This window comes from Asterias amurensis, chromosome 12 (genome assembly GCF_032118995.1).
Source record: "Asterias amurensis chromosome 12, ASM3211899v1".
Lineage (NCBI taxonomy): Eukaryota > Metazoa > Echinodermata > Asteroidea > Forcipulatida > Asteriidae > Asterias > Asterias amurensis.
Genome location: NC_092659.1, coordinates 947,957 through 963,108, shown reverse-complemented (window position 1 = coordinate 963,108; position 15,152 = coordinate 947,957). Strand labels below are relative to the sequence as shown.

The window sequence follows — 15,152 nt, the reverse complement described above, 5'->3', positions numbered from 1 at the left end:
TCAATGAGACCGCTCATAAAAGGAGCAGAGGGGGGGGGGGACGACTGTTTAATATTGTAACCATGTGTTCACGTTGTCATCAAATCATCTTGAAAGACGTAGATTACAGTAGTCTTGGGCATTACATTACACTGTAACTGAAGAAACAAGTCAATGTCAACATTCTATGTCTAGAAAGCAATCCAACGCTACATTGCTAATGTTCCCAATAGGGTACTTTGCATGTACCACCATTTAAAGGCAGTGGACACTATTGGTAATTACTCAAAATAATTATTGGCATAAAACCTTACTTGGTGACGAGTAATGGGGAGAGGTTGATCGTATAAAACATTGTGAGAAACGGCTCCCTCTGAAGTGCCATAGTTTTCGAGAAAGAAGTAATTTTCCACGAATTTGAATTTCGAGACCTCAGATTTAGAACTTGAGGTCTCGAAATCAACCATCTAAACGCACACAACTTCGTGTGACAAGGGTTTTTTTCTTTCATTTTTATCTCGCAACTTCGACGACCGATTGAGCTCAAATTTTCACATGTTTGTTATTTTATGCATTATGTTGAGACACACCAACTGTGAAGGCTAGTCTTTGACAATTACCAATAGTGTCCACTGCCTTTAAAGTGAATATTTTACAGGTTAGTTGTATCTACAACTATATACGATTGAACAGTAGGTTCCAATAACCTAACGTATGTATCAATCAAAACCACGCAGTAGAGGGTGACTGAACGTCCCAACAATCAGAAATTTCTGGTAATTTGTGGTAACACCGTGAGTTTATATACAGTATCTACTTTGCTGTGTAGATTTGTTCTTTGAGAGCTTGTCTTGCTATTTATTCTACTGCCGCAGAGTGGATTTTGGAATTTGAGAGACTTCATATGTAGCTCTGAATAGTACTGTCCTGCTTGTTTTAACTACTACCTGGGGGAGGGGGGGGGGGTCAGGAAATCAAACGTGGACATTTTGTTGAATCCTTAGAATGCTAAAAACAAATGTAAACAATCAGTCAATAATAAGGGCCTATTCAGAAAAGGTCAACGTTTAAGCCTTTTTTTAAATTTGGTTTGACCAAGCAAGCCACCCACCCCAATATTTTATTTTTAAATATTGACAGACTAATTATACGCTGAAGAATGAAGTAATGCCTCATTTTTAGCAGATATTTAAGCTCTGTTTATCCCAGTTTGAAATGGCTTTTCCCAAGTTCGAAGCATGCAGCCTTGTATTTGAGCAAATGCTTGCCATCTCCCCATTAGGGATGGAGGTTGGCTAACGGAAGAAGGTTGACTGATAACACTAGACAGCACAGACATAACAGATGAATTAGAAGAGACTGCTGGGTATTTTACCCTTTAAAAATTATGTTTTGTGCTTCTGTTGTTTTAACTGTAAACTGAATTTGATTTTTATTTAGTTCGTTTGACCCACCTACTCACAATTACAAAATTTGTCTTAAGGGCTTATAAATTTGCTGGTCAAGAGATTTTTGAGTTAATTAATATACCCAGATAAGCTTTTAAAAAAGCCATTTTCAAAAAGACCTTGATTTTTTTTTATGTGAATATAAAAATTATGTAAATTTGAGATAATTGGTAACCAACTAACTGAATAAATATACATTAATTTATAAATGCCATTCCACCTGTAAACGTTTTTTCCTCTTAAAAGTTGGGCCATCATTTGGTAAAGACCCCCCCAAAAATTTGTAATTTCTATTCAAAAACTTTCTTGTCATAACGCTGGTGGTAGTCAAGAAAACATTTGAATCTAAAAAGCGATTCAGATCTCTGAGGGTTGGTGTCCGTTTGGAAATGCTCTGGCTGGAGAAGCGTTTGGTTTCACAGTAATTAGTCAGAAGTTTCTTTCTAAACACAATGATCCATAAATGAAGTTTTACTCCGTATTTATGACAATTCTTACGAAACGGACTTTACAGAGTAATTCCCTCTTACAAATGACGCACTAACCATTTCCTATTACGAAACTAATACCCCAGACAACCAAACACCTTATACTCAAGGAAGATGTATTTCATTTCACAAAGTGTCATGGAGACCAACTTTTCCACAGAAGTCTGGAAACAAAAGACAACAGTGGATGCAAACAATGAGACATGGTCAGACATTAGATAAACAATTCACTAGCCATAGGTCTTGTAGAAGCTGCAGTGACCTCAGCCACTAGTAAACAAATCTGTAATGACGTCTGCTCTACAGTGGCCACTTGTCGTTTCAATCAATGTTTTTTTTTGTTCTCTGTCCGTGTCCGTCCGTAAGCCAATGGAGAGAATGCCCAGCAGAGCATGCATACATCCTCTCTACACATGGTTTAATTATGCTGCTATGGTCAAACCTATTACCTCCTCCATGGTTTATACCAAGGGTCTTTTCACTTTAGTTGTCAGTTGTAGTCTGCCTGTCAACGAGGGAGCAATACACAGATGCCTCGTCAGTTACCACGGATACCTGGTCATATATAATATCGCCATTAAGGCCGGATGGAACGTCATGGAGTGTGAAATGTCAATCCCGTATCGAGTTGTGTACTAGTAAACTTAGGGAGTTGTGGAGGAATCGTTTTGAGGAATCTGGTCCTTGTTGCGTGGAGATGGGAGGAAATCTTTAACACTCTGACTCTTTTTCCTGAATCTAATCTTCTACTGATGAAACAATTATTCTCTTACGGGATAGAAAAAAAAATAACGAAGTCAACTGTGAGAAATCTCGATTTTACAATCAATGAAACTCACCTTCAGCCAATAATAAGGACGAACGCAATGCAACTACTAGATAATCAGTCTTAACAGGTCCTCATTGAGCGGAGAGGAACTCTTAAAAGGCATCAGGTGCCAATCACAGTCGCTTAATTAACAAAGGTAACTTAACAAAGAGCCATTAACTCGAGGGTTGTGGTTTACGATGATGACTGTCGACAGGGTGAGATTTCTACATCCACAATCCAGGGATTTTGCACGAGAGTTGGTGAGTAAGAACATCATTCTAGCAAACAATCTTACTTTTTGAGGAATGTCATGAGTAAAATCCTTAAGGTAGAGACGAACATTGTTTTTTTTTGGTCAACAAAATGCTTATTTATAGACAAAATTATAAGGAAGAATACAATTTTGCGGGTGAGAATGACATTCTGAAAACAATCTTACTGTTTGGCTGTCTCTAAGATAGGGTCACACATTGGTTTTTATCAACAAAATGCTCATTTATAGGCAACTTTATAAAGAAAAATGAAACAAAAGTTTAAGCTAAAATATATATCGATACTTGTTTAAAAAACAGCCAAAAACCAGCACTGTATTTTCACAAGAACATTGAATCCATCCACGTTTAACAAAGTGTCGACAGGTACCAACCACATCCCTGGCCATAGCATTCATGAACGAACATCAACCATAAAAAAAATCTGAGAAAAAAATTCATGCTTTGGGAGTTGTTCGTGTCTTGAAAACGCTGTGAAAACATAGCTGGGCATCTTCAGATGTTGACAAAAGTAATGAAACTTCCTGTGATTTGGGTGCACATAATTGACGGTCTACGAATGTGCCTTAAGGGCCAAGTGTGTTGTGTCTCCATGGACATAAAACTATTTTGTGCCGACTTTTTCGAACATCGTATGACAGTAACCTTATGCTACATAAACAGTTTGCGTTGCGTCAGGGAGGTAGGTTTAGGCTAATGAGGGTTAGTACATTATATGAAGAATCCAATCATGATGTGCCCTACATACATACATTATTCTCAGCCGTTGTTTTTTTTGAGGAAAGCTTTTCTCTTAAAGGCAGTGGACACTATTGGTAATTACTCAAAATAATTATTAGCATAGAACCTTTCCTGGTGACGAATAATGGGGAGAGGTTGATGGTCTAAAACATTGTGAGAAACGGCTCCTTCTGAAGTGCCATAGTTTTTGAGAAAGAAGTCATTTTCCACGAATTTGATTTCAAGACCTCAGATTTAGAACTTGAGGTCTCGAAATCAACCATCTAAACGCACACAACTTCGTGTGACAGTGGTGTTTTTTTCTTTCATTATTATCTCGCAAGTTCGATGACCGATGTAGCTCAAATTTCCAAAGGTTTGTTATTTTATGCATATGTTGAGATACACCAACTGTGAAGGCTAGTCTTTGACAATTACTAACAGTGTCCACTGCCTTTAAACATTACACGATACATTTGTTTCACCAAAGGAGACATTTTTGGGGTTGTTTTCATTATCAATCTAGTAACATCCTCTCTCAAAGAAATCAAATTAAGATCGATTTCTTCCTCACTTGCCATCTAACTAAAAATGCCTTTAGTTATTTATAGTCGATATTTCTTTGCCCCAGTAAATTTTGTTTTGACCACCCCAAATTGTTTTCTAATTAACCCAGTCAGACTCCCTTGTGGTTCATAAGTTGGTGTAAATTGTTTTGTTATTGGTCCACTAGAAGCTGATTAGTAAATTGTTATGAATGTAGTGCATGACCTAAACTGCAGCACTTTCAATAACAAGGTTGTGGATTCGAATCCTACCAAGCTAACCGCTGATTTCACAATGACTAGACTAAGTATTGCCATCTAGTTACTGAATCACAATTTCTTGGTTTGTGTAACTCATAATAAAAAATGTGAACCCAATGTTTGTATGAGAGAGATTGGCTGTTGCCAGTTTGTGTTTATATCACATTTTAAAACATATCTATTTCAGAAACTATAGCTTTTGAACTTTGGTTGTCTTAGTGTATTGCACAGTTCTTGTTTTTGCGCCAGGAGTTTCAACAAATATTTAAAATTTTAATTTTTTTATCCCCTTGAGGGACTTTGCCAAGTCCCCTTGATGGGAAGATGAAAATGACAGCTCATGATAAATCATACACAACTTTCTTAGCAGTATCTGAAATTCATATTTGAACCTGTTTTCCTAATTTTACCTTTTTGTTAAAATTTGTACATTTTTATTCATATTTTTACCTTTACAATCATGTGAGATAAATAATTAAAAAGTGATCTGCCTCATAATATCATAAATAGCGCTCAAATTGTAAGCAAGATCGCAAAAGGCAAATAATATTACAAAAATCTTTCAAGGTTCGACCCATAATCAATTTTGGAAAATCTTCTTTTATTGCTAATTATAATTTGTAATCTGGTAATGGTAATTTGTATTTGTTGATATGTCTGGAAATATAATACCAGCAGAAATATTTTCATTTCACTTATTTACATTGATTGCGCAGCCAAGGACTCTCAGAAAAGTGCACTCAATAATTGCGCTAGCAAAAACCCTGTGGAGAGATGACAAGTTAAGTTTTAGATGTGGGAGGGAAACCCCCAAGAGATTTTTTTTCCAGGGAAAACCCACACAATTAGGCAGGGACTGAAAACCTTATCCACATAGTGCCCCCGGTGGGATTCGAACAGGGATCCCAGAGGTGGTAGGCAAAGAAAGATACCACTACGTCAACCCGACTGACCAATATCACAACCATCAACTGTTTTTTTTTTCCGTATTGGCAAATCTGCTTCTACCATTCCCAAACAATACTTCCCGCACCAATAATTTTCTAAATATTTTTCACAACTATTGAAATAAATCTTTGTTTAATCTCTTCTGGATGAAATAGTTGGGTTTCAGAACGAACCGATGACGGCTTATTCTACAAAGGCATGCTTTGATCCGTGTTTGCGATTGCTGAAATTCAACTTTAATTTTCTTAGAAAACCCCAAAAAACTAAACAAGCTTGTTGCAATGCCTTGAATGGATTGGTATGATAAAGCAACGACCATATGGTTGTTATTCGCTTTGTCCTTGATTAGTTACTCTGTAAATATTGATCTGATATTACAACAACCAATCCCTTAGCAAACTGGAAAGTGGAAAGTTGCTAAATTAAAACACTGTCAAACGTGACAAATTTGCAATATGAAATAATTAGTTTAGGGTATATGAGAAAATGTGAGTGCAAACAAAATTGCAAAGGCATTGAAGGGATGACATTTTCCCACTGACTCATGACTATAAAACAAAAATTAAAATGTAACTTATTTCAATGATATAAAAAACCCAATCTTCTGTGGATACAAAAACATGAGAAAAATAACATCCAAAGTTCAACCCCAAATCCTTGTGGTGTACTACTTGATTAAAACAAAATCCTTATTGTCATTTGCAAATGCTGTAGTGCCCTGTATTTTTGCTGTTTAATTTTCCTCAAAAAAGTGCCTCTTACCTGAGGCAAATTGCTGCGCCCCTTCAAGAACAAAAATCAAGACCAGTGGTCGATTTCACAAAACTCTTCCTAACTTAGGACTAGTCCTAGGCAATGCTAAGAGATAGGACTAGTCCTAAGTTAGGATGAGTTACTTCAGACCAGTCCTACCTCTTAGCATTGCCTAGGACTAGTCCTAAGTTAGGAAGAGTTTTGTGAAATCGACCCCTGAAATATGAAATCAATGTTTCCTGGAGTACTATAAGTTTCAGGTGTTGTTATTTTATGTACATACAGAGTATGTATTTGGTTTATCACACAAAACAGGGACACTGTCTGCACTTTTTTGTCAAATCTACCAATCCCGTGCAGAGTACCTTTAAGATCTTCTTACAATTTATGAATAAAACATGTACAAATGGCCTAATTAATTTGTCCATATTGATCCAGCGAACATCTGAAAACTAAAATATACAGCAACAACATGTTGATGATCTAAAAGGATTGATTGTTATAAATTAACAACTTATTTGAATAAGTGACACTTGGCTTGACATAAGTCCACTTAATCATCACTGTATCAACGTATTTGCGGACGAGTTACTGGTTGAGAAAAGAAGAATGACTTAAAGATTGATAAATACTCCAAAACTTAACGACCATAACAAGGTACTTGGTGAGAAGCACTGCAGCTGTTGATCTTATAAACTATTTTGAGAAAGGATATCGCCCCAGCAGTTGAATCTTAGAAATGATTCATGCATGAACTAGTTTACGATATTTCTGAGGGTTGGTGTCTGTTTGCAAATGCTGCAATCTGAGATGCGATTGATCACCTCGCTAAATGCGGTCGAACGAGACTTTCTTGTGTAAATACTGAAACAATTTTTTTCCCCCTCTCTGTTTTCTCAACAAGTAGACACTGTACTCAGCTGAATCTGTTCACATGTGATGTTCGTTGTAGCTTTCTTGATAAATTCCTCTTTAAATCAGGAATACGTTGGCAAAAAATCAATCCATCACCTTACTTTAAGGTAATGCCTACATAAGGGATTGTTGGTCATTGTCCGATATAGCGCTGCGGAATATTGAAACAGCTGACCTACTCTATTAGGCATTAACAGGTTCTTGCGTTGAGACAAGACATCTTTCATAAAAGTACACGTACTTTACAATCTACTTCAAACACTCAAATGTTTCAAATGTTTAATACAATGACTGTACATATTTACAGTTGTTCCAATAGAAACATATTTCTATAGGCCTTATAACATGTGACAGTGAGACACCACATGTTTACACGTGAGATAGAGGCTGGATTTCCAGCAGCCCCCGATTTGTACACAGCTCAATCAAAGAAGCGTTAATTCTTTTATTTTATACAGATTGCACCGTCTGATTTTTGTTTACATTTTTTACATGATGACAGGGGGCACACCTAAAAATTGTCCAGCTGATAATTTGTTCACTCTTGAAATTATGTTAACAAATTTTGACAGAAATTATTGAAGTTATTGACCAATTTCAGAGCTGCTTAAGCACAAAAATAGCTTAGCATAAAACAATTATGCTTACCAGAATACGGTTACCAGCCAAAATACAAAGTCACCTGTACAAAATATAACTGGAATCATGCTAAGTAAAAGATTTCCTGCATATAAGCAGCTTTATGATTATTAGATTGAGCCCAGTGCAGCAACTTACCTGCCAGAAAGACCCTAGAATGTACAGAATGGATGAAGGACAAGGTTGCTCTTGTAAACAAAGGTGCATTGATGATTTGACAAATCTGAAAAGGTTGTTGATAACCACCCTGATAACCGTATTGTATCTTATTTGTTGTTATGATCATAATATGATAAGGTATGATTTTAATCAGATATTAAGTGGATCCTAGGATTCTTTACTCTAAAAATTGCGTAACTGATTCACAACCAATTGGAAGATAAACCCTGTCCAACTCAATTATAAGTCCTGACTGGAAGCTAATAGGGGGATAATAAGCAGGTAAAATCCAAGGACAAACAAGGGGGGTAAGCTGAGTGGGGAGATCGGAGGTTGATAGTTGACAAGCTGACTTTTATGGGAGTAGCCTTGAGTGAAGGGCTGGGGGAATGCTAATCCGAACCTCAAATTGACACAGCTACATGTACTACTGAAAGGGTTGGTACGTGTACCTGGTTTTTCAGAGACAGACACATGGACCAGAAGGGGAGAGAAAGGGAAGGGAGAGAGAAGACGATCAGAGGTCAAATGGTTGAGATATATGACCGAGACTAGAGGGGATTCCATGATGCAGTATTTAAGCTATAGACATAAATGTACAGAGCAGCAAGAGCAACAGACCGAGAGTCTAAATGTGGACGAATTTATGTCCAATTATAGTTACGTGTTCCATGTTTCACCATTTTTTTTAAGCTACTGATGTGGAGAGCATCAGAGTGTAAATGTGGACAGATTTATGTTCGACTATAGAAGGGGTTCCATGCCTGTGTGACCAGTTCTATAGCTATTGACATCAAGTACAGTTCAACAAGAGGAGACAGTCTGGAAATGTGTAAATGTTTACAGATTTATCTTAAACTCTAAAAAAAATTTCAAGCTTCAGTGATCATGTTATTTAGCTACAGATGTGGATGACCATGACATGAGAGTGTCAATGTGGACAGATTTATATGTACAGCGAGGTACTCTGATGTACAGGGCAAACACTTCAGAAGGAACAAACTACCCGCATATGTTTACCCTGGAATGGTCATAAATATATGTATCTTGGGCTGGTCGTGGATGGCTGGTTGTGAAAGACGTAGATTTCTGTCTGGCAGAATTTAAGACCTGCATTGATATCAAGATCTTCGGTACAGCTCACTGATAACTAAGCTATCCTAAGTGGGGTATATAATATACTTATATCCCGATGGGAACCATGATCTCCTATAGAGTATATACGACCAGGAAACTTGTCACTTTACTATATAAATTTGGAGCGTCTTTCAAAGGAGATTTCTTCATCAAACATCTAAGGGCAATTCTAGAGGCGTAGGTCAACAAGAAAGACATTTGTTTTGGGAAATAAGTCAATTTCTCAATATCACTTCACCTGCTCTGTCAAGAGCAGTGTTTGTTTTTATCTTAGGATCTGTGACTTTGGAGACGTATAAAACCTGGAAATATCTAATGGAATAAACGACCCCTTCTTCACGGGAAAGATTATTTGGACTGTGATCCGAGAACGGCAGTGTGTGAGCAGCGGTCAGCAGCTCTGTTTTTATTTTCTTCACTTTGAACAGTCAAATGGACTTTGGACTGGAAAACTCTAATGGACTAAATGGACCTTTCTTCCAAGGATACTGAGACTGTGGTCTAAGAACTGCAGTTTGCAGCTATGGTCAGCAATTCAGATTTTAAATAAATAAAAATCCCCAACTTTGAACTGTTTGTTAAAGACACTGTACACTATTGGTAATTGTCAAAGACCAGTCTTCTCACTTGGTGTATCTCAACATATGCATAAAATAACAAACCTGTGAAAATTGCTCGTCGAAGTTGCGAGATAATAATGAAAGAAAAAACACTCTTGTCACACAAAGTTGTGTGCTTTTAGATGGTTAATTTCGAGACCTCAAATTCTAAATCTGAGGTCTCGAAATCAAATTTGTGGGCAAGTACAGGCCTTTCTCGAAAACTATGTCACTTCAGAGGGAGCCGTTTCTCACAATGTGTTATACCATCAACCTCTCCCCATTACTCGTCACCAAGTAAGGTTTTATGCTAATAATAATTTTGAGTAATTACCAATAGTTTCCATCTGCCTTTATATCAAAACATTTAATTCACTTGGTATTCACAAATTCAGCTAGTTGACTCCAAGAAAGGTTCAGCACATTTTAATGGCATCATGGGATTATTTACCAAGAAGCTTTACTAACTCCATGCTACAACACATCTAATTGGTCAATGACAGACTCTGATAGACAACTTTTGATTGGCTTGTTTAAATGATGAGGGTGGTCAGGTTGACGCGTAGTGGTATCTTGCCTTGCCTTCAACATCTGAGACTCTGGTTCGAATCCCGCCGGGGGCACTATGTGGGGTTTTCAGTCCCTACCTGACTGCGTGGGTTTTCCCTGAAATAATTCTCTGGGGTTTTCCTCCCACGTCAACTGAAACTGTCTTCCTTGTATTCAATCCATTAGGACAATTATAGTGATTAAGTTCACTTTTCTAAGAATCCTTGCCTTCACAACTAGACATAAAAATATAAAAAATAAGTTAACAAAATATTTTGTTCTCTTTCTAACAGGGGTCACTCGAGGTTGTTAACTCCACCATGACCAGCTTAGAGCCATTTAGTTCGAACCCATCAGTCAGCAATGCTTCGCTACCCTATGACACAGCAGCCACAACTACTGAGGGTGTAATGATAGCGGACATCCAAATCCCGAACCAAAACTGGATGTTCCTGTTCCTGTTATTGGTGATCTTTGTTTCTGTTGTCGGAAACCTCTTGGTATGTCTCGCTATTATGACAGAGAGGGCGCTCCACAGCGCGACAAACTACTTCCTGTTCTCCATGGCCATTGCTGACCTCATGGTGGCACTGTTGGTGATGCCGATAGGTCTAGTCAAGTATTTACTTGGTGAGTAACAAATAAGTACTTTAACAATATATCCTCCTCCCCCCCCCCTCGTGTTACTGGATGCTGATCATGTGACTCGCTTCTCCACTGTGGTCCAGTGGTTAGACTGCTGGACTTACAATCTTAAGGTTGTAGGTTTGAATCCTACCAAGCTAACAGCTGATATCAAAATGACTAGAATAAGTGTTGTCGTGCAATGTTGTCGTTCTTGATTTGTGCAATTCATTCATAATCATAGACGTTAAACCAATGTTTGTACGAGAGAGATTAGCTGATGCCAGCTTGGCATTTATATGCCCTTGTGGGAGTTTGCCGAGTTCCCTTAAACAGCCTCCTCAAGACATTTCTTTTTCCCACCCATCCTAGTTTGTTTGTTTTTCTTTTGTTTTGTTGTCATAGTCTCATGTAAAGCGCTCTGTTCTCCGTAGAGCGCTATATAAATGTTTCATATTATTATTATTATTATTATTATTATTAGGAAGATCATCTAGCGAAGGAAAACAAAACACCAAAACAAACAACCAAACAAACAAACCAATCAAAAGGCAGAATCCTTTTAAGGGATTATAACACAAAATATACCACCCTGTAGATTGACTGGATTGCTATCAAATTGTAAACTTAACTTTTATCTTTCTCCTCATAGGGGTGTGGCTTTTGGGACCAACGATGTGTAACATCTGGGTATCTCTAGACGTCTTATGTTGCACCTCATCTATAATGCACATCTGCACCATCTCATTGGATCGATACCTTGCCATCTGTAACCCCTTCACAACGCAACATCGATCACGCTTCCAAACGCCGGGAAAGATTATCATTGTTTGGTTGATCAGTATCACGCTATGCAGCCCCATCTTTGTTCTTGGGTTTGTGTCAACGTCTGAGGTCTTAAACGTGGAGATTTGCATCATGACCAATCGGCTCTTCGCGATTTACGGATCGATCATCGCGTTCTTTATCCCGCTAGTTATTGTGATTGTCACGTACGGGAGAACAGCGTACATTCTGAACAAAAAGGCCCGAGCGTTCGGTTCAAGTAACATGAGTAGGAATCCTTCGGATGCGTCGCGGGGAGATACGAGCCCTCATCGCTCGTCCATTTTCTCCAAGGCTGTGATATGTTACCAACAATGCACGGATACCAATGGCAACAATGCAACTGACTCGTGCACGTCTGATATATATGAAAAGATAACGAATGAAGAGTTGCAACTCAATATGATGAACAACAGAATGTTGAATCTTAAGGCTGATACATTGACTCTTGACAGCAGTCCCAGGATTCTACGCTCTCCCAGCAACTTGGAGAGGCCAGGACTCGAGATGCGACGGTCAACGTCTGGGATGTCAGGTAAAGGCTATCGGGCAAAGATCAACACCGAGCGACGAGCTAGTAAGGTCCTCGGTCTCGTCTTTGTGGTGTTTCTAATCGGATGGACTCCGTTCTTCATAACCAACTTCTTTTCCGCCGTGTGTAGCTCGTGTGATATTGACCCGACTTACTTCTCCATCTTTGAATGGTTGGGGTGGGCCTCGAGTATGGTCAACCCGTTCATCTACACCATCTTCAATAAGACATTTCAAAGGACTTTCTGGAAGCTTATCACATGTCGATGGCGCATTAAGAAGAAGCATCGTCATCAGAAACTCAAGAGAGCAAGTACAATTATTGAGATCAAACAAACTAACAATGGTGTATAACAATGGTGTCTTGATGTGCAAAGGGACGTGTGTGTAGCATTTCAACCTCATTCCCAGTGGTGTAGAACCTCACCACGCTTTATCATAACCCCTGGAAATGTGACATTGAAATATCCAAATACTGTATATTAGATATTCTAATTATCCGTGGTTAATTAATTCTACGCACACCTGACATTCACGATGGTCACAGACTCTTTCTCCCAAGAAGAAGCAAGAAGCAACTAGTCCCCTCTCATTCTTCTTTGATCTTGTTATATGCCTAACTGTTTTCAGTTTAGGGTGACTGTGTAAAAACTTGATTCATTTGAAATGGATTGCATCTAAATATTTGCTTTTTGACATGTTCGCTCAAAAGTGTTATCGAGCGTGCATCACTTTTGGTTAGCCAAATCTGCATTGATTTTCAGCACTTCCCTTCCAGGGGTTATTGACAAGAGGTATCAATATGCCGTGCTGTCCATGGCAACGAGGCTAATTTCATAAAAATGTTATCAAGAGCAAATTATTAAAATTACAGTATGTAATAAATAAAATGTGAAGTGTGTGTTATAAGAAACTGTTACAAGTTGTTTTTATTTATTATTTTCACAAAAAGTGTTGTGTTGACGATATTTTGTACCTGGGTATTCCAGATGGGAGTGCAATTTATTTACTGATTAGACAAAATGAAACTTCTCCTTCAGTGCCTGGGGTTAGGGGAGATGTTTGTAAGCAGGATTTAAATTTGGGTGAAAATTTACCAGACCTCAGGGTATGCGCTCATTTTCAGTACCTATTATGGAGACCAAGTACAGAACAAAAACGGAAAAAAGGACTCCATAGGAAATTGTTGTACACAGTCTATGGGTAACTGTTAATCGACAAAGGATTAAAGAAAGAACAAAATAATGTTCCACAAGGACGCATTTTTGTGTGAATGTGTGTTGCTCAATGAGGTTGCTCAATGAGGTTGCTCAATGAGGTTGCTCAATGAGGTTGCTCAATGAGGTTGCTCAATGAGGTTGCTCAATGAGGTTGCTCAATGAGGTTGCTCAATGAGGTTGCTCAATGAGGTTGCTCAATGAGGTTGTTGGACCAAAATTTCATCAACAAGACCAGAATGGAAATTAGAAAAAAAAAGTCTAGAGTTTATCATTTCAAATGTTTAAATTTGAACAAGTACTCCAGGTTTATCTTATTTGTACTTTGGGTATTACATGTAAAGTTTTCTTCAACAATCAATAGAATCAAATTTATCAGATTGCAAGTCAACATTTGACCCAAAAAACAAGACATCTGGCCTTGTCCATGTGTTTACAGAACCCATGTTGGAATCACTGGCCTTGAGCCTGGGGTCCAGTGTAAATATTAAGCCCTGGTGGTAGTGGAAGAGTACAATACCTCAACCCTCAGTGTCTACATCCTCAAACCCAGAAATTGTTTGAAACTGGAAGATCCTCAGATCAGGGAAAGTCCTCAAATAGGGAAACATCATAAATCAGGACAAATCTTCAAACCAGGAAAAATCATCAAGCCTGAAAAAAAATCATTACTTCTGGAAAAATTCTCAGGAAAAACCCTCAGATCAGAAAAAAATCCAACAATCAGAAAAATTCCTTTCTAATGCTGGAAAAATTATAAATTCAGGAAAATCCTCAGATAAGGACAAAATCCTAAAACCCGAAGAAAAAAAACGCAATCAGAAAAAAATCCTTAAATCAGGAAAAACATCCACAAATCAGCAGGGAAACATCTGCCATCAGGTCGAACACCAACTCTGCCTCTGACTTTGGGTTTTCAGATTGAGATTAAGGGTCATTTCTACAACGAGACAGAGACAAATGCATCTTGAGATATTAATTTCTTTGTACCATACCAGAGTAGACTCTAGTAGGAGTGCAACTAGATTTATTCTCTTGTAAATCACGGCAATATTTCCATCTGGTCCTTCAATGTATGTTAATAATGCCATATATTTAGCCTTCGCATTCTTGCCATCCGAGCTTTGAAACCAACATTTCTAAAAAAGTAAAAGTCTTAAAGGCACCGGACACCTTTGGTAATTGTCAAAGACCAGTCTTTCCCTTTGTGTATCCAGATGATTAAAGAAAAAAACGTACTTGTTACACAAATTTGTGTGCTTTCAGATGCCTAAAAAAAGGCTTCAGGCCTGACGTCTTTTAATATCTGAGTGAGAAATGATCTCTTTCTCAAATTCTATGTAACTTCAGAGGGGGCCATTTATCACAGTGTTTTATACTATCAACAGCTCTCCATTGCTCATTACCAAGTAAGTTGGTATGCTACATGTTAAATTTTGGTAGAGTAATTACCAATAGTGTCCAGTGCCTTTAATGGAAGTTTGAGGTGACAGTAATATGTGGTCTTGGTTTGACACAATTAAGTCTGATGTAATCTTTGTTAAAGCCATCGGACCCTTTCGGTAAACAGTGTTGTCCAAGGCCCACACTTTGTGTACCACAACTTCTATATCAAATAACAAACCTGTGAAAGTATAGGTTCAATCAGTTATCGGAGTCGGGAGAAAACACGGAAAAACCCACCCTTGTTTCCACGCGTTTCGCCGTGTCATGACTTGTGTTTAAAATAAAT

The 15,152-nt window shown here is 38.0% G+C and overlaps 2 protein-coding genes across 2 annotated transcripts in view; one reads left to right on the top strand and one right to left on the bottom strand.

The window, feature by feature from the left end:
- LOC139945011 (26S proteasome non-ATPase regulatory subunit 1-like) overlaps positions 1-15,152 on the bottom strand; it is a 61,189-nt gene that overhangs the window by 18,286 nt on the left and 27,751 nt on the right. The gene's annotated exons all lie outside the window — the stretch shown is intronic.
- LOC139945174 (5-hydroxytryptamine receptor 2C-like) lies at positions 9,372-13,050 on the top strand. The gene is made up of 3 exons (XM_071942460.1): positions 9,372-9,601; positions 10,517-10,853; positions 11,500-13,050. Exons 1-3 carry the CDS (start codon positions 9,599-9,601, stop codon positions 12,555-12,557), a joined length of 1,398 nt encoding a protein of 465 aa, XP_071798561.1. The 5' UTR covers positions 9,372-9,598; the 3' UTR covers positions 12,558-13,050.